Source organism: Nuphar pumila, chromosome 15 (genome assembly GCF_984573655.1).
Source record: "Nuphar pumila chromosome 15, dmNupPumi1.hap1.1, whole genome shotgun sequence".
In the NCBI taxonomy this organism is placed as follows: Eukaryota; Viridiplantae; Streptophyta; class Magnoliopsida; order Nymphaeales; family Nymphaeaceae; genus Nuphar; species Nuphar pumila.
Window position 1 is genome coordinate 10,181,856 of NC_143263.1, and position 20,887 is coordinate 10,202,742.

General features: G+C 37.9%; 1 protein-coding gene across 2 annotated transcripts in view; it reads right to left on the bottom strand.

Annotated features, from left to right (window-relative positions):
* Positions 1 to 20,306, bottom strand: part of LOC149814445 (protein CHROMATIN REMODELING 5-like) — a 77,909-nt gene extending 57,603 nt beyond the window's left edge. For both annotated transcript variants that reach the window (XM_089989420.1, XM_089989419.1), the window contains exons 1-4: positions 19,995 to 20,306; positions 18,064 to 18,837; positions 17,767 to 17,837; positions 16,197 to 16,628 (exon numbers count right to left, since the gene is read on the bottom strand). In XM_089989420.1, coding sequence (XP_089845546.1) covers positions 16,197 to 16,628; positions 17,767 to 17,837; positions 18,064 to 18,757 — 1,197 coding nt within the window. In that variant the 5' untranslated portion in view covers positions 18,758 to 18,837; positions 19,995 to 20,306. The remainder of the gene's footprint in view (positions 1 to 16,196; positions 16,629 to 17,766; positions 17,838 to 18,063; positions 18,838 to 19,994) is intronic.
* Between the last annotated feature and the right edge of the window lie 581 nt (positions 20,307 to 20,887).

Consider the following 20,887-nt stretch of genomic DNA (forward strand, 5'->3'; position numbering starts at 1 on the left):
TTCAAGATAGCTTTTAAATTCATTGGAAAGGTAGTCGCCACCCGAATCGGTTCTAAAAATTTTAAAATTTCCATTGAATTGATTTAAAACCATCATATGAAATGTTTTAAAAGTTGAAAAGACTTCATATTTATGTTTAAGAAAAAATATCCAACTAAACCTAGTGAAATCATCCACAAAGATAACATAGTAAGAAAAGCCTCCCTTGTATATCACCGGAGCTGGACCCCATACATCGGAGTGAACGATTTCAAAAGGTTTTGTTGTAAACATGGATCTTTGAGGAAAAGGAAGACTTCTCATTTTTCCAAGAATACATTCATTACAAACAAAATTTTCATTACAAAGATGCTTAATAAAAGGCAAATAAGAGATTTTAACAATGTTGGGATGACCCAATCTCTTATGCCATACATGAATATCTTTGTTTTGAGCAACATTACAAAATTGATTCTTGGGAATTTTAAGAAAATCAACATAGTAGAGGTCTCCTCTCCTAGAGCCTTCCCCAATCAATTTCCCGGACTGGCGATCCTGTATCCAACATTTATTAGAAGAGAATTTTATATCGCAACCATAGTCCGAGAGTTGAGAAACGGAAAGTAAATTTAAGTTTAGTTTTGGAATAAGATGAATTTTTGGAATAAAGAAGTCTTGTTTTTCAAAATTGCCCATTCCTTTAATTTCAAGAGGGGTTCCATCCGCGGTTGAGACAAAAGATGGAAGACGATTTTCAGAATAATTAGAAAGAAAACAATGATTTTGAGTCATATGAAACGAAGCACCAGAATCAAGTAGCCAAGATGTCTTACCAAGAGAAGAAGAAGATGACATAGCGGCTCCAGAAGTGCCTCCTTTGAGAAGAGGTTGAAGAGCATCCATAATTTGATGAAGCGAAAGAGGTTCATTTGATGTTGAAGGTCGTTCCTCCGATTGGGATGCTAAAGCCGCGGCGAGGAATTTCTTCCATTTGGGACAATTGGGTTTGATATGTCCCGGTTCTTTACAAAAATGGCAAGTTAATTTGCTATAATCTCTCTTGCCATATCGATCATTTTGCCCTTGATTTTTGAAATGAGGCGGTTTTTAGGTCTTCAAATTATTACCGGGTCTTGACACGGCATTGACCCCTTCATAGTCATTTTGAGAAGGTGTAGCAAGAATGCTTGGGTTATTTTTACTAATCCACATACGTGTTTCCTCACCACTTAGCTTGGTGATGACATCTTCAATAGATGGGGAGGTAAAAGCCGATAGAAGGGAGGACCGAATTTGCTCCAATTCAGGTCTAAGACCATTTAGGAAGTTGAAGAACCGATCTTCCTCTAGTTGTTTGTGCCTTAATTCAATAGCTTCTCCGCTCCATTTTGGTTCGAGCATGGCAAGCTCGTCCCAAATAGATGATAATTCGGCAAAATATTTCTGAATAGATAAATCATTTTGTTGAAGAGTCAAGGCTTTCTTTTGAAGGTAGTATTTGTGAGACAAATCCCTTGACATATACATTTTTTCAAGGTATAACCAAGCTTCGGAGGCCCTTTTAAACTTGATGATGTTGGCATTGATCTTGGTTTCCACGGACGAAAAAATCCAAGACAATATTTTAAAGTTCTTCATTTCCCACTCATCATCTTTTTGGAATATTCTTCTAAGGCCTTTTGTCTATCTTCTCCTTCAAGAATTTTAATTTCCCCTTTCTCTATAATGGAAAGCTTGGGTTCGGGTTCCGATATGGAACCTTGAACATAACCCCAAAGACCTTTCCCTTTGATATGGGCTTCCATGTTGCCGGCCCAAACATGGTAGTTCGAACTACTAAGTTTAAAACCGAGGGAGAAGTGGGAGTCTTTTTCACCCATTATGGAGAGGAGAAGATGGAAAATAAAGCGTACCTTAATGGATTTTCAACCTTTTCTTGACAAAAGTTGCTTCTAAAATATTGCCCGGAGCAAATGCTTTACTCAAAAACTTCACTAGCTTGAGGGCACGATTTTCGAGGTGCTTCACAAGAGGCGAGATACACGATCTTCTTTCTTCCAACGAGGCTTTGATACCATGTGAAAGTATCTCCAACAAGATACTAATATCAAGACCTTAATATTCTTGATAATGAACCCACCACGAAAGCACAATAAGAACACTTTAGAACACTTGTGCACAAAAAGCACAACCCACAAATAACTCACAAATGCACAAAGGCATAAAAACAATGGAATCAATTTATTGAGAACTTGGGCTTTGACTCAAAGCCATGAGAGAATACAAGGGGAGAGCCCCTATTTATAACAACCCAAAAGGGAGCCTTGGAGGGGCTCCACTCATAGACGTTGGAGCCCCTCCAACGGTCACAAATGTGACCGTTAGAGGGGCCCAACGTCTATTTGAGTGGGCCCCCCAAGGTTCCTTTAAGTACAAAAATAAAAGAAATAAAAATAAAGAAAAAGAAAAACTAAAAAGAAATTACAAACACATTCAAAAGGTGAATGTGCGTAAAATGGAAGAAAAGACGAAACTACCCCTATGACTAAATAATAAGAAATATATATATTTTATATATATAAAAAGTAGATACATATACATATATATTAATATATGTATATGTATTACCTTATATATATAAAATATATATATATATATATATTACATTAGGTGATAAGGTACATAATTTAACAGTTAGATCCAATATTTAGCGTCTAGATCTGCCCATATGATGTTGCAGAACAGAACCACCATAGACTCTCTCTCTCTCTCTCTCTCTCTCTCTCTCTCTCTCTCTCTCTCTCTCTCTCTCGTATTTAGCTAGAAGCACACTTGCACACGGAGACCCAGGTTGTTGTGCCAGCCAGCTCTGCTTCACGACAAGAATCATACTCCTCAGCCGGGGATCCATGATTCCCAAACCCCCCTATTTGGGGGAAGTCGAAGAGTGTCACACCCTATTAGATGGCGCTTGTTTTTGGAACCTCGCCCAGACCACAGGAAGTATGTCACTACCTGAGCTATTTTCTTACTAACCCCCATAGGCATCAGGAACATAGACATAAAAAATTCTGGCATAGCAGAAAGAACGTGCTTGATGAGAGTTAGTCTACCCGCGATAGAAAGGTAGGATGCTTGACAGCCCGATATTTTTTTCTGAACCCTTTGGATAGTGGTGCTCCAGGCTGCCGTTGATACACGACTGATTTGAAGCGGCAGACCCAGATAAGAAAAAGAGTTATCCGAAACCGAGCAACCGAATATCCGTTGGCCCATGTCCAACATTGATGGAGGGGCGTTGACCATGGATAGACAACACTTCTCGTAGTTCAAGGATAGACCTGACAACGATTGGAAAAAAAGAAGGACAAGCTTGAATCTTAACATTTGTTGGATGGAGGCCCTTCCGAAGATAATTATGTCATCAGCGTAGGTCAGGATCTGACTACGACACTCTTGAATACCGAGAGATTCAATGAGATCACCCTCCACTGCCCTCTTAACCAAAACCACCAGGCCTTCAGAGACAACGTTAAAGAGTAACGGAGACAGAGGACATCCTTGTCGAAGACCACGACCAAGTTTGAACTGTTTTCCTTTGACCCCATTGATCTGAAACTGTGATTGGGCATTGGTTACCAGCTCATGCACCCAGCTAGAGAAACGCCTACCGAAGCCCAAGTTTGCCAACGTGTTGAAGAGGAACGGCCAATGAACCGAGTCGTAGGCTTTATGAAAGTCAAGCTTCAGAGTGAAAAAGGCCCCCCCGCTGATCTTGAGAGAGTGCAATACTTCTGTGGCCAGAATGAAGGAATGTTGAAGTCTTCTGTTAGGAATGAAGGCGAATTGTGCCTCCGAAAAAATCCTAGGAGCAATTGACCGCATCCTGTTAGCTAAGACCTTGGCGATAATGCGATATAAACTCCCTAACACTGATATAGGTCTAAATCGCGAGATATCTGATGTGGCTTCCGTCTTAGGAATGAGCGACACAATTGCTAGGTGAGAGTGAACCGGCAATCGGCCATTACGATGAAACTCGGCGAAGACATTAAGAATGTCACTCTTAACGCATTGCCAGAATATGCGAAAGAAATCCACAGGATACCCATCAAATCCTGGAGCTTTCCACCCAGACGACTCCCGCACCGCCGAGACGATTTCTTCTTCGGTGAACAACCCCTGAATCGAGTTGGATAGCGCTCGATCTATGGCCAAAAAATATGTTGAACCCATATTGCCACCTACAGCTTGGTTGCAGGAATACAGGTTAGAAAAATAGTTGGAGACAGCATTGATTACCTGATCGCCCGAAAAGGTGTTTCTTGTTTCTTTCTTCCTTCTCTCCTTGCATCTCTACTTTTCTTTTTTCCTTTTTTGGGGCTTCTTGGCATGTCTTGGGCCCGTGTTTGGTTACCCGGTAGGTTCAATGTTGGTTGAACCTGTTTTTGTATCGTAATGTTGATGGTTATAGTTCGGCTCTCTCTCTCTCTCTCTCTCTCTCTCTCTCTCTCTCTCTCTCTCTCTCTCTCTCATATAAGGTCATTTTTTATGCAGCATTAATGCATACTTAGCATTAAATTCCACTATGCTAACCATCCATCTCAAGATGGACACTCCACCCATCTCAAGAAATGCCAAGATGGGTGGCTCTCAAAGAGGGTACTGCATACCTATCATGCAGCGACGCTGCATATAATGTGAGGTACACACACACACACACATATATATATATAGAACTGAACATATTAGGCCCCCTTTTTCATTAGGTTTCGTTAAGCCCCATAGTTTGAAGTGTTTTATGATAAATCTGAACCGTTAGATGTGTTTAGCATGCTCGATTTAGTAGGAATCGACTCTTGGATCATGTTTTTTCGACGAAAAAATGTATTTTTATGAGCCAGGAAACATTGATGCCTTCATAGCCAATGATTTTTTTATCACCGGAAAAAACTGTATACAGGTCAGATTCCAGCGATCCAAAAGCTGATTTCCACTAAACAAAACCTATAGATTATATCTATGGTGTTCGATGTGAGAAAAAACATTAAAAACTATGATTTTTGAAGGGGCCTAACGAGACCTAACGAGAAAAGGGGGCCTACGGAGCGTATATATTATATGTATATTATATATATATGGTTTAATATTTGGTGCTATTGAAGGCATAGAACTATTGAGCTGGAAATCATAGGTTCAAGCTTTATCGACTCGATCTGACCACATGGATGTGTTCAGCATGGTTTGTTTGCTAAGGATCAAACCTTTGATCATGTTATTTCAATCTAAAAAAATGATTTTTTGAGTCATGAAATTTTATTGCATTGTGAGCCATTGGTTTTTGAAACCATTAAGAAAACTTGCTTACATGTCACAATCACAAGAATCAAAACTCATTTTCTACTAAACAAACAATGTAGATCACATCCATAAGGTCCGATCCACAAAAAAAATCTAAAAAATATGAAAAGAATGTGATTTATTTATACTCAATAGTTATGTGCCTTTAATAGCACCAAAGATTATCCATATATATATAGAGAGAGAGAGAGAGTCACAAATATCGGCTATATCTTGGAGAGGCTATTTCAGTATTTCTCACGATATTATAGGTTTGGTGATAAATCTCGGGGCTAAAAACTATAAAAAATAACAAAATTAAGTAAGAAATATCATGTTTAGACAAAAAAAACATAAATAATAAAAGAAATAAGTAAAAAATGTAAAAGAAAGAATAAAAATATATTTAAAATGTAAAAATAAATAAAAACAGTAAAACTACTAGATAATATCATGGTATTCTCGTGATAATATCACGATATTATCAAATTGGTGATATTTTCAAAATATCATGATATTTTACCTATATTATCGTTTGCTAAATTTACAGTGATAATATCACAATATTTTGAAAATGTTGTCGATATTTGTGACTATGATATATATATATATATATATTGTAATAAGGGACCAATCCCTTATTACATAACAATAAGGACTAATAAGGACTTTCAACTGCATTGTCCCAATGGACCCAATCTATGTAGTCAATCATATACATCATTATTGAAAGAACTTAGAGCTTTTACGTACAACTTGCCACAACACAAGCCCCTAGCGCACGACCCCTTGTCAATTCCTTCAAGAAAACATATGCAGGAGTTACTAAGAACAACATATAGTTTTCCTTTGACATTTGAGAAACAAAAATTATTTTTTTGTTGGAATTATAACAAAAAAAAATCTTTATAGCAATGAGACCTTTAAAAAAGTAATAGCTGACAGCATCAATATAAGTATTATGATGTATTATACCATCTCCTGTAATTAGGGGAGCAAGTGGGCCGAGTCCAAAACAGATATTCAAACTGGCCAAAGGTATTTAAGGCAGATACAGTCCATAGAAGCGCCCCTTTTATAAACAGGTTCAATATGGAAAATACTGTATGATATTATCAGATCTGAAACCAAAATCGGTCTTAACTATAATGTCCAATTGGATCTTGTAGATACTTGGCCACGCTCTGTTAAACAATTCCAAAATTGGAATCAGAGTTGAAACCGGTTGGGGTATTAACTCACAGTTGTTAAAATAGTAAGTTGGTTGTGCTTAGAGGCCAAATTTGGTTTGGCTTTAGAAGTTTTTGAAGGCCATATTTGTGTTGGTGAGTTTTCTAGTGACACTCCTATAGTTGCAGCATGTCCACTACACCAGAAAACGTTTCCATTAACCCTCTGATCCACGAATGGTAGCAAACCTCTGCTTACATTACTACGATAAAACTTTTTTGGGCCTCTACAACAGTTGCCACATTTTCCATAATTTTGAAATCCATGACTATCAAATCCACCATTATACTGATTATTAATTTTGAAATCCATAACCATCAAATCCATATTTTCCATAATGTTCAAACAATTACTAGAATAAGAATTATTAAATGTTCCTCTTCCTCAATTGCCAAAATTATTTCTTCCATGTCCTCAACCTTCTTGAGGTGCATAACTATTAAAAAGAAGCACATTGTGGCTATTACGGATGTCATTTGAGGATTCTTCTTACTATAAATTGTGCAATAGAAGAGGGTGCAGCTTTACCAAGAGGGCTTTGTGGTGATGCCATCTACTAGACCAGACAAAGCATAAATACCTTATCCGAGTCAGTCATCAAACCCCACATCATAATCATTTGATCATATGTACCTTTGATTTTGTGAAGATACTACAACATTATTGTATTAAATCTCACATGATAAATATATCCATGTATGTATATTTAATGTAATTTTCTTATTAAGGCAACTTATCGAAGAATTTAAAGAGATATTTAAACATGGTGTTCAATTATCTAAAGAAAGATTATGACAATGTATCAACGCAACTGATTTCATCAAGACAAACAAGAAAAAAAATCCACATGGATATGTTGAAATTATTCGATTTATGTATGAAGATTACATGCAAAGAGAAAATTATGCTGCCCATTAAAAATGGGCTACATTAAATAATTGTACTCTTAGTTTATAATTATTTACATTAATCATAAACAAAGTGTCATCATCCATTTAAGATGAAGCCCGATGATGTATATTATATGTGAATGATATAATACATGTTAGTTAAACTAGAAAAATGTACATAAGATTGAACTATGTGGAAGTAGATCAGAGAAAAATGATTTCAAAGTTAGCATAACAAAAACAGAACATTTGGAGTTCAAGTCTAGTAAAAAAAGTAGTGAGGAAGATGATACAATCAAGATGGAAGACCTTGCAATACAATATAATAAATTTCTTAAAACTCCATGTCACACAGGTATAGGTGCCCATGCAGGTATGTAGGGCATGAAGGTACAGATATACATACAATATACATACATATATACATATGTATGTAATTTATGAGAAAAGGTATGTAAGCTCCAATGCATGTTAATATATATATATATATAAAGAGAGAGAGTAGAGCGTAGGTGCTTAATGATGCGTGCTTAATGGGTTATTCTGCTCTTCCGGTGTTTTTTTTGCAGTTCCAACCCCATAAATGTGTTGGGCATGGTCGAATTACGAGGAATCCACACCTGGATCATGTGTTTTCGATAAAAAAAATGATATTTGGAGACTCAAAAATTTACAAAGATTTTGGACTGTTGATTTTTCGAACCTAATAAAAACTCACCCATGTGTTGTCAAAATCAAACACTTCAAGATCTAATACCTATAAAATCAAGTACATAGATCACATCCGTACGATCAGAATTTAAAAAAAAAACAAAAAAAAACTGAAAACCCCATTAAGCACGTATCATTAGGCATATTTCATCTCTCTCTCTCTCTCTCTCTCTCTCTCTCTCTCTCTCTCTCTCTCTCTCTCTCTATATATATATATATATATATATATATATATATAGGGAAGGGAGAGCGTCCAACCAAAGGAAGGTTCAAAATCTACAACCGATGATAATCGATGGTGTTCCTTCTCTAACGATTGAGCTTTTCATTGATTGGACTTTACATATTGGATTTTTATCATTCATTTAGAGAGCGACATGTTTTGGATTATGAATTTTCGATGTTTAGATGTGTTTTTCAAAGCGATAAAAATCAACAGCATGCATTGTGAGTTGTCGATTTTTCACGTTTCGAAAAACATGTCTATACGTTGTAAAGTCATAATGTAAAGCATATTTCTTACTAAATAAATTATAAAGAACAAATATATGAGGTACAATCAATGAGATGTTCAAGCATTGAAGAAGGGGAGTTGTCCGATCGTCGTTGGTTGTAGATTTTGGACCTTCCTTTGGTAGGACGGTCCCCCCACTAAATGATCCAACCCTTTGTTCTCACCTTCAAAAATCATATCTAGCAGTGTTTTTTGATAAACTTGACCGCATGGACGTGACCTCCATGGTCGAAAACCTATGAACCAACTCTTGGATCAGATCTTTTCGAGGTTATAAGTATTAGAATACAGATCGGATATGGATCCAGTACTGGATCCATATCCATACAGAATAGGTTCATGTGTATTGTACATTACTAACCAGGGGCAATCTTGCCATTGTAAAATATCATTGTAAACCTATTTTATATACTAATGATGTTTTAGTGCAGCACACAGAAAACAAGTGGCTGCCGATTCAAGAAAGTCTCTCCTCTCTTCTCCCCTCCTCCTTCTGGGTATTCACGTGTACGAGGTTCAGGCTGAAGGTACGTGATTTCTCTCATGGTATCAAAGCAGCGATTGGTCTGGGCGTAAAGATATCTTCATCAGGGATCGTGAAAGGGCCTGCTCCTTCTTCCCTTCAGACAATCTTCAGTCAAGTTACAAACAGGTCACGCCTGCTCCTTCTCCTCTTCAGAGGGCCGAGTTCTCAGACAAGATCGTGAAAGGGCCTGCTCCTTCTTCTCTTCAGAGAGCCGAGTTCCTGTACCTGCTCCTTCTTCCCTTCAGACAAGTCGATCTTCAGTCAAGTTACAAACAGGTCACGCCTGCTCCTTCTTCCCTTCAGACAAGTCGATCTTCAGTCAAGTTACAAACAGGTCACGCCTGCAAACAGGTCACGCCTGTTTTATTTTTTTTTTTGTCACGCCTGCCGATCTTCAGTCGAGTTACAAATAGGTCACGCCTGTTTTATTCCTCTTTTTTTTTTGTTGTCACGCCTGCCTGTTTTACTTCTGAAATAATTCATCTCTGTCACGTCTGTTGGTCTGAAAACTGCTTTGTCAGACTGCTGCTTTATTCTCTTCTACTTAGCCTTGCATTGTTCTATCGTTTTTTCCCTTTTCTTCTTGTTACTTCATTCGAACCCTTTGTTCCACAACAGGAACCGAGTCCTTGGTCTTTCTCTTCTGGAATTTTACTTCCTGTCACGTCTATTTTATCTCTTTCTGCTTCAGCCACAAGTGTTTTCCTTTCAACTTCAGTCATTAATACTTCAGGCAAGCCGTGTCTTCCCGTTATCAACCAGCTACCAATGGATACTTCAGGAAATTCGGGTCTTCCTTCCAGCTTTCTTGGACAGCTAGTTTCAGAAAAATTGACTACTAACAACTACCTGACTTGGAAAAGGCAAATTGCCCCTTTTATTCGTAGTCAAGACCTTTCAGGCCACTTGGATGGGTCTACTCCTATACCTCCAGAATTTATCATAACCGAAACCAAAGAAGATGGAGGATTGCCGAGTACTATTCACAATCCTGCATTTGTTTCTTGGATGAAGCGCGATCAGGCTCTTGTTGCATACATCACTTCCACATTATCTCAAGAGATATTGATTTTCATTCCTGATGATTGCACATCCAAAGTTTTGTGGGAGGTTTTAGCTCAGACATATTCTCAGATATCAGAGGCTAAAGTGTTGTTCCTCAAACGCAAATTTCAGATGTTAAGAAAGGGGGCAATGAGCATTATTGAATTCTTAAATCAAGTTAAAAGCATTACGGACCAGTTAGCCATGGTTGGATATCCAGTATCAGATAAAGAAAATGTGCAACAAACATTGAATGCCTTGGGATCAGAATATCATGTCCTTGTGACCTCCTTATTATGCTTACCTACTTTACTCAGTTTTGAGGAATTACGTGCCAAACTGCTCCAATACGAAATGACTCTGAAGAGCATGTCTGATACTTCAACTGGACAATCATCCACGCATGAGATTCTTGCCACAGGGATGATAGTTGATCGAGCACGAGGGGGACGTGGCAGAGGCAGGGGAACTGCCAACCAGGGTGGACGCGGATTACTACCCACACCAAATTCCACAGCCAGTTTTTCAAGGAATGTTCCCACATGCTATCAGTGTAATAAATGGGGTCACATCAAAGCCAATTGTTGGTTCAACCCGCAGAATCGAAACAGATCGCAAAATAATAGAAATATTGCTACACCAGGAACTGCATGTACCTTTCGAGTCAGTGATGATGCTAAGGATCTTCTCCTATCTGTGATGGCCAATTTGAACTTGAAGCAGAATGATGATGGAATATGGTATGTTGACTCCGGGGCAGCGACTCATGTTACTGGCAATGCAGGTAAATTCTCTACTTTGGTTCCCTATTCTGGAAAATCTAATATTGTAACTGGAGATGGGACTCACCACCCTATTTCAAACATAGGCAATGTCCTTATTCCTTTGACTGAGTCATCTATTCCTTTATCTGATGTTGTTCATGCACCAAATATAAAGAAAAACATTGTCTTTGTATCTAAACTTGTTGACTCTACCAATTCATCTGTGGAATTTACTCCTACTTCTGTCTTTGTCAAGGATCTTCAAACGAAGGAGATGTTCGCTAAAGGAGAGCGACGCGGAAACATGTATGTCTTCAATGAAGATCCAGCCTCCAGTGTCTTGAAGCCCAAGTCTGATCACGTTTCTGAAAATGTCCTAAGTTTATCCAAATGTAATAAGCCAGATCTCTGGCATTCTCGTCTTGGTCATTGTAGTCAAGTCTTTATTGAAAAGTTAGTGTCCAATGGTTTTCTTTCAGAGTCTGTTTCAGTTTCATTAAAGAATAAAATATGTTCCAGTTGTCAAGTTTGTAAGAGTCATGTACTTCCCTTTCATCAAATAAATAAAAGATCTTCTATTCCTTTTGAGATAATATGTTCTGATGTTTGGGGGCCAGCTCCCAATCCTTCTTCTTCTGGAAGTAAATACTATGTATCTTTTATTGACAGTTTTTCCCGTTTTACCTGGATATTCTTCATGAAACACAAATCAGAGGTTTTTCTTATCTTTCGTCACTTTCATGCCTATGTTAAAAATCAATTCTCCCAAAATATTCAAATTCTCCAATGCGATGGAGGTGGTGAGTATTCCTCCAAAGAATTTTTAGATTTCCTCAAAGATAATGGGATACATCGTAGAGTTTCTTGCCCGTATACTCCACAACAAAATGGAATTGTTGAGCGTAAACACAGACATATTGTGGAAAGTGCAATGAGTATGATGCATGGTTGTAATTTGCCCATCAACCTTTGGACAGAAGCTTTTCACACTGCCACTCATGTGATAAATCGTCTTCCCGTGCCTATCCTTGAAAATCAGTCTCCCTATTATGTTCTCTTTGGTATGCAGCCTAATTATGATGAGTTACGAGTTTTTGGATGCACATGTTATGTACATGTTGACAAATCCATGAGAAACAAATTTCAAGACAAAGCCTCTATATGCCAGTTTGTAGGTTATGCAGATGAACACAAGGGGTACAGGTGTTATGACCACATCAATAAACGGATCAGAATTTCCAGAAATGTTGTCTTTGATGAAAATAGCTTTCCAGAAAATAAAGCTAATTATGATCGTGAATATGGTGATATGGCTGATAATTGGTATAATCCATGGCTCAGTGCTGAACTTATTTCGCATACTGCTGAATGTACCACTTTGGCTCCTGAAGACATACATAATGAGACAGTTTCAGATAAGGTGTCGGAAACAGAATGTCAGAGATACAAAGGCAATGTCTACACCAGAAGACCTAGAGCGCAAACAGATGCACCTGTTGGAGAACACATGACATTCCCCAATAACGTGGAAGCCCCAAGAAGATCAAGCAGGATAAGGCACCCAATTGAAAAATGGGTAAGTTACGATAACTTCTTAATGGATTTTCAGATTTTTCTTTCCAAGGTTGAAAAACATGAAGAACCAATTGGATTTTGTCAAGCTGTTCAATCTGACATATGGATTGAGGCGATGAATGAGGAAATAGAGGCACTTCATGAGTGTCGAACATGGAAAATAGTTGGTCGTCCCCCAGATAAAAATGTTGTTGGCTCAAAATGGGTGTATAAAATTAAATATAAACCGGATGGGAGCATTGAACGATACAAGGCACGTCTTGTTGCCAAAGGTTTCACCCAAGAATATGGTGAAGACTATGATGAGACCTTCAGCCCAGTAGTGAAAATGGGAACCATTCGCATTATCCTCGGCCTGGCCATTGAGCATGGATGGAGCCTTAGTCAGCTTGATGTCAAAAATGCATTTCTTCATAGGGACTTAAAGGAAGAGGTCTATATGGAGCAACCTCAAGGTTATGCAGAGGGAGACCCAAAAGCATATGTATGTAAATTAACCAGAGCATTGTATGGTTTAAAACAAGCCTCCCGGTCATGGTTTGAAAGCTTCTCCTCAGAGATTCAGAACCACGGTTTTATTCGTTCCCAAATAGACCATTCTTTATTCATATACAGGGATGGAATCATTGTAGTTTTCTTACTTATATATGTTGATGATATAGTGGTCACTGGTAATGATCCAGAGCATATTCAACAAATTAAAGTTTTGCTGAGTATGCGATTTAAGATGAAAGATCTCGGAAAACTAAGGTATTTTCTTGGTGTAGAGGTGGACAGACAGGGTGGAGAAATGTCATTAACTCAACACAAATACACTCTTGATCTTTTGGCCAAAGCAGGAATGACAGATTGCAAACCTGTGCCCACACCCAGTGTTGTCAATCAAAAACTCAGCATTTGTGATGGTGAGTTGTATCCTGATACAAGCAAGTATCGCAGTTTAGTGGGCATGTTATAGTATCTTACTTTTACTAGACCAGATATTGTATATTCTGTAAATCAAGTATCTCAGTTTATGCATGAACCAAAGACTGGTCATATGGATGCCGTCAAGCGTATTCTCCAATATCTAAAAGGCACGGTGGGTGATGGCCTCAGATATGCTCAATCTTCATGTACAACACCGAAACATGACATATTGGCCTATACAGATGCAGACTGGGCAGGAGACCCAGATGAAAGAAGGTCGGTTTCAGGATACTGTGTTTTCATTGGAAGCAATCTTATCTCATGGAGTAGCAGAAAACAGAAAGTTGTGGCAAGGTCTAGCACGGAGGCAGAATATAGATCTATGGCAGCTACCACAGCAGAAGTAACATGGGTTAGGCATCTCCTTACAGAAATGGGAGAGAGTATCTCAAGCTCAACCCTCATGTGTGATAATAGAAGTGCTGTACAAATTGCGTTCAATCCTGTTTATCATGGACGGACCAAACATATTGAGATTGATCAACATTTCATCAGACAAAAGATAGCAGACAAAGAGATTGAACCGATCTATGTGCCTTCAGAAGACCAAGTTGCTGACATGTTCACAAAAGGTCTCACAAGTAACCGCTTTTGGTATCTGAAGAACAAGTTGCACATGGTTCAATCCCATGCACAACTTGAGGGAGGGTATTAGAATACAGATCGGATATGGATCCAGTACTGGATCCATATCCATACAGAATAGGTTCATGTGTATTGTACATTACTAACCAGGGGCAATCTTGCCATTGTAAAATATCATTGTAAACCTATTTTATATACTAATGATGTTTTAGTGCAGCACACAGAAAACAAGTGGCTGCCGATTCAAGAAAGTCTCTCCTCTCTTCTCCCCTCCTCCTTCTGGGTATTCACGTGTACGAGGTTCAGGCTGAAGGTACGTGATTTCTCTCAATAAGGGTCTAAAAACCAATGAATATGAAATTTGTTTCCATTATAAAATCCTACCTATATCAAAAAGTTTTGATCCCAGACCTGGTGCATGAGTTTTTGACCATGAAGATCACATTCATATGGTCAGATTTGCCTTAAAACACTTTAAATATGATTTTTGAAGGTGAGGACAAATGAGAGGACCATTTAGTAGAACACCTCTCTCTCTCTCTCTCTCTCTCTCTCTCTCTCTCTCTCTCTCTCTCTCTCTCTCTATATATATATATATATATATATATATATATATATATATATATAGGGTTCTCTAGGAGCACCTAGCCTCCCACCTAATAGAAGGTTTAAATTTTCATAATTCTTGAGCTTTTTTTGTTGATCAGACCCTATAGATATGATCTACATGTAATTTTTAGTTGAAAACAAGTTTTGGATCATGTGATTATGACATACATGTAGGTTTTTCAAGATCTTCAAAAATCAATGGCTCATAATGTACCAAAATTTCATGACTTAAAAAAACCTATTTTTGTGTCCAAAAAACATGATCCAAAGCACAATTACTAGAAAACAAACTAAATTGAATACATCTACAAGGCCTGTTTGAAAAGATGCAACCTACACCTATGATTTCTAGTAGGTGGGTGTAGGGGCTCCCGGAGCACCAGAGCATTACTCATATATATATATATATATATATATATATATATATATATATATATATATATATCAAACACGGCACAACAATGGAAATAACCCCTTTTTGCATCTTAAAAATGCATGACAATGATCCCACATAATGGGAGTAATGAGTCGGATATGAATCAGGCCAGATCCAAAACTGGTGTGACCCAAACCATGATGCACAAATAACAGTGTCGACATTGATATGGCGTCTTTTCAGAAGTACCCACGTAGCATAGCTAAAACTCTATTATGCAACAAGATTGCGAATTTGATAAATATAGCGATATTAAAATTTATGCTAGTTAGGTGAAATACAGCCAATTCGGCAGAGTGTGAGACATGACAGCGAGTGCCTTTGCAATTAACGAAACAGTATGCTAATACCTTAGTAAAACCAACATTACCTCTGGCACTGTATGTTGGACAACTAAGAAGTGCCGAGTGCATACAGAAAAAATGTGCAAGCTACAAGGGATATATAAAGTAATATGGATTAGATTAGAAATGAATATAAATAATTTAGGAGCAATTCCAATCGAAGAAAATAAAGTGTTAATTAATAAAGTTGGAACATGTATGAAGACGTACCACATTAATACTCGGAGAGAAGATATAAAGCGGATATGAGAGACTGTGGAGTGCCTCGAGTTGCAGTTCTAGTCATACGGAATGGAGAAACAAGATGCATAAAACTAACCCATCCAATTGTGATAAGGCTTGACAATGATGATGGTGATACAAGCATATATCCGCATTTTGACAATAGCAGCTTCCTCTATTTAATTTCTCACTAAAAGAATTCCATACTCAAAACTATTAGACACGCTTCTTAAATTCCGTTAAGGCTATCTATATAAACTACAAATATAACCAACCTGGGGTTTATCTAAGCATGCAATTAACAAACTATTATAACTCCTAGGGAAAGAGGCGATATTGACATAACCAAGTCATTCGTGCTGGCTTCAAATCAAAACCAAAACAGAACTTAGTTCTGCAATGAAAAATGAATAAGCACATGAAATAATGATTATCTTGAAATAGTGTGTTGGCCATACTTTATGGGATTTTTTCATACTTTCTTCTTTTGCCTCTTCATCACTTTCTTCACTTTCAGCATATGACACCTTACGCACTGGCCTCCTAGAAGTCCGCAGCTCTCTACCATGTGATATGCTGTCTTCAGGTACAGTGACACGGCCTCCATGCTTTTTATGAAGATGCAAAACCTTCCTTTTACCAAGATCAAAGTCATCATCACTATCTTTTTCTGAATCATTAATGGATGAATCTTCCCCTTCCGAACATAGTTGCTGCCTTTTCTGACGGGTAGATGCAGAGAAAGGTTTTGATCCTTTAGAAGATTTTGGTTTTCTTCCTCTTTTCCTTTTTCTTTTATTGTAACTGTCAAATAACTCCTCATCACTTTCATCTGAAATATCAAAATCATCATCCTTTTCCTCCTCTTCATCAAAATATTCACTTGACCACTGTTCAGCATGACATTTTTGGAAAAAGTTAGTCTAACATTATCCGAAAGGAAGCTGCCTGCTTAACACTTCAGCACATATTTGTTTCTAGAATCTAGATAAGGCAGGGTGGCCCTGCAGTATGATTACTGCAGCAGCATAAAGAGTATTTTCAGCTTGATCATTATAACAAATCTTCTTACTATACCGTGGATGGAACCCAACATAAAGGAAATTTCATCTTATGAAAGCGAAAAAAAAAGCAGAAAGAACAAAGAATTTATCTCTTCAGCAAACACATGAGTTTTTCTCCAATGACAAAAAACAAAAAGAAAGATGACAAAATAAAAGTCAACTATCCAGAAAATAAGTAAATGGAAGTCAATTATGATACAGCATGAAACCACCATAAATATCAGAAAAGAATAGAGTCAGATCAAATCATCTATAGTCCTTTTTTTCTCATCAAAGAACTTGACATCCCTATATGGTCACTTCATAATTGTGCAGTGCCCTAGTCAGCATTAAGCTATACTGACAATCTTCCATAAAAATATGACACGATGAGAAATCTCCTCTCACGCTCTATTACCAATGTTGATATACGAAGAAAAAATATGATGAAAGAAAAGGACAAAGAGAATGAACTCAAAATTCAACTGTAAACAACATTACATTTTTTTTTCATAGAACACAAACTTAACAACATAACCGAGATCAAATCAACCACATGAATGATTACAAAGCAGATCGTCATGAACCTATAAAAATAAATAAATAGTAGAGAAAATAAGGAGACTGCCATCTATGAAATTCAGAATATAACAGCAAAGATCAAACAAAATGATTTGTGTCCTTATATGAAGACTGACCACTAAAAACTTAGTAATTAACTGACCCCAGAGATGCAACAAGAGACAAAAATTTGATATGCAATAAGTGCATAGACTACAAGAAGTGCCAATAAGTTTAAGAGTGCAATTTTCCTCTCCAGAACAGAGAACAAGAACTTTCACAACGAATATCAAGGTCATCCCTGTGCATAAAATAAATCATCAAATGAACATTAGTACATCAACAAAAATTGATGACACCAGAGAAATTCAACGTTCAGTTATGTTCAATTGAGCTTATATAGCTTAGAATCTGCAAGACCAACCTCTTGCCTAGTGTCATTGCCTTGTTCACCACTATAATTAGGATCAAAATCAGCATCATCAAGGTCATCACCTGCAGTCGGGGAAAAACAAAATCTTAGGTGCTTTTTCTTTTCTGAAGCATAAAATGATTTGACATAGAGTTTAAAGAAAAAAAAAGGAAGAAGAAGAAGAATGAACAACGAAAAAGAAGAAGAATGAACTGAGAACAGTGCAACCTGGCTTGCCTCAGCACAAGCCAGACATTCCCTAACAAGACATTGACTTAGAGTAGGTAAAAAGTAACTTGGTACCATCACCTTTATTATCAGCAGCATCATCATAGTCTGAATTGTCAGCCTCTGATTTTCTTGAAACGTTCCTTTTGATGGCAACAGATCTTGACAAGGCCCCAGCATTCAATGCACCAGATCTATTTGATGTATTTGTTCCTCTATAGTGCAATTGATCACTGTGTTCATCCCCATCCTGCTCATAATAATCATCAGATGACATCTCATCTGCAGGTATATCAACAGGACCCTTTTGAGAATCTTCCTGGTCCTCCAACTCCAGATGATCTGACCTCCCATCAGAAATATTATTTTCAGAACCATCTTCAGCTTTATAATCTGAATCCATATTCTTTGAATCTCTTCTAGATTCAGATCCTTCCCGAGAACAAGGAGGTTGACAGTCTTTCCAGAAAGAAGAACCCCGCTTTCCTATTAGAGCTGTTTTCCTTCCCGTGGGCTGAGAATTGTGTGTGCTGCCAAGTTCACCCCCCCTGAATCCATTTTCAGCCGTATCTGTGTCAATTACTTCCTCCTCACTTTGGCATTCATCATCCGGCTTTACATTGACATCCTTCTCGCTAGAGCTTGCACTTACTTCATCATTATCTGATAGGCTAGGGAACCCTTCATAATCCGTACTATTAAGGTCAATCATTTTTTCTTCCAGTAGTTGGTGGGAAGAGTCTGTCTCATGAGAATATTTTCTATAAAATGCCATTCTTTACATGGACTTTATCAAGCATAGAATTCTATATACTGCATGAAATCCCCCCTAGTTTATGATATCCTAAAATTCCACTGCAACAAGAGAACAGGATGGATCAAAAAGAGCCGTCAAGTTCTACTTATAGAATCAAAAAGTAAAAAAGACATATTCAGATCACTTCAACAGAGCAAACCATATGACAAACTCAAGCTAGAAAGTGTTTACCAATGAGAGACGATAACTAAAACCATCAAAACCAAACATGTGTCAATGCATGAAAATAAACAAAAAAATATGTATTAAGTTAAAAAAAAATGTGTGAATCAAAAGAATGGGACCAAATAACTCGAAGCATCCAAAAAAGTAACTGTTGTATAACATGCATGCACTATTCCAACGTCGAGCAAGACAACCTGAAACAACATAACTTGGACAATCCAGAGAGATTATAATCACAACTTGTAGAACTATACTTGTCGCCTGCAGGAGTGCCAAAAAAAAGACACAATGTAAACCGACTTCGAGTGAGAAGAACGTTTAGTCTCAAAAGTAAATGTGAAACGAATTCAGTTGACACAACTACCACCAGTTCCTCAATGCCCGCCAGAGAATTTCATAGGAAACCTCTCGCGAACAGCTTTAGATGTAAAATTGAACACATAGAACTACCCCTGGCATGTAAAAACGAGGAAAGAAAGCTCAAACAAGAAATTGCGAATGCTGGTAATTCCCCGTTACATCAGAACAGAGAGTGACAACAATGCAACAGCGACCCCTTATAAAGATTTCTCAACACAAACATCGAAAATAAGCAACATGACAGGAATCGAACCATATCTTACAGACAGTGAATAAACTTAGCCTTCGATCAACAACTACACAAACAATCAAAGAAGCAGCATCTGGTACATGCCCAAACCATTCAGGAAGCAATCAATAAACAATTGAAACCGAAAAAACCCGAACAACCATATCGCCCAATAGCACAAAGACGATCGGCATCGACGAAGACAATCACCGCATCGAACAAAGGCCCGACCAGATCAACACTGGTAATTCCAAACACACTTTTCTCCTAAAACCCTTAAACTAACCCATGCGAAAGAAGAAAGAGGGGGAACCGACAAAAGATAAACCCCCCACAAAACACGGCAGAAAATCGAGCAACGGAAAATTTAGATCAAACACTACCGAATTAAGAAAAAGTAAAGGAGAAGGCCAGCATCGAAGAGAAAGAGAAGGCGCTCACCAACCGAATTGCGTACTGCAAAGATCGAGGAGTGAGCGAGCGAGGGCCGGTAGGTGGTCCGAATCCGGACGCGAGAAAATGGCGCGGAGGGGACGGAGAGGAGTGACGAAGCGAGGGAAAATAACGCGGGAAGCGGATTGATCGCGGCGGATTTCCGGTGGGTTGTGGCAGCGTTCGGCCGCCGGCAGAGGGAGGGGCCAAGTGGGGGGTTCCGTCGTCTTCTCGACGACGTCCGCAGAATCGGCGAAGGCAGGAGGTGGGGATGAGAGAGAGAGAGTCCAAGCCCTTCTCCCACCAGCAATTAGGCGAAAACCCCACTTAGCCTCTCTCTCGCGCGCGCGCTGACCTTATTGGGTAAATGACCTAAAATTGAATTTTATCAGATTGCCAAATTAAGCACATAATCTGCAGCCTTCTGAATGCGTGGGCTATGAATGGGTCAGGTTTGTGACCCGGTTCTCGGACGTTGCAAGTTCCAATCCCAATGATACATGGTTGTACAACTGGTAGGGGTCTGCCTAATCCCAACTTTCTCAGTCGAAAAAAAAAAAATGGTGTATCGAGAGGTGCAAATGAATTTTGCTAAAAAACATCAATTGTTCGTTATTATTAATGTGTTATTTAAAGACTTGAAATAGAAAGCATTCATGATTATCTCAACAGAAGTATCGAATAAAATTGAAATGATACACATGAAATATCAGCTTTACTTAGGGACATATTAAGATACAATTCAGATATTTTATTCACCATCTAACGTTTATTAGACCATGTTGAACAAATGCTGAGAACAAATAAGGCACTACGTTTTAATATATAAATACAAACTTGTGGAACTAAAATGATGTATTTATCCAATAGTTATATATATATATATATATATATATATATAT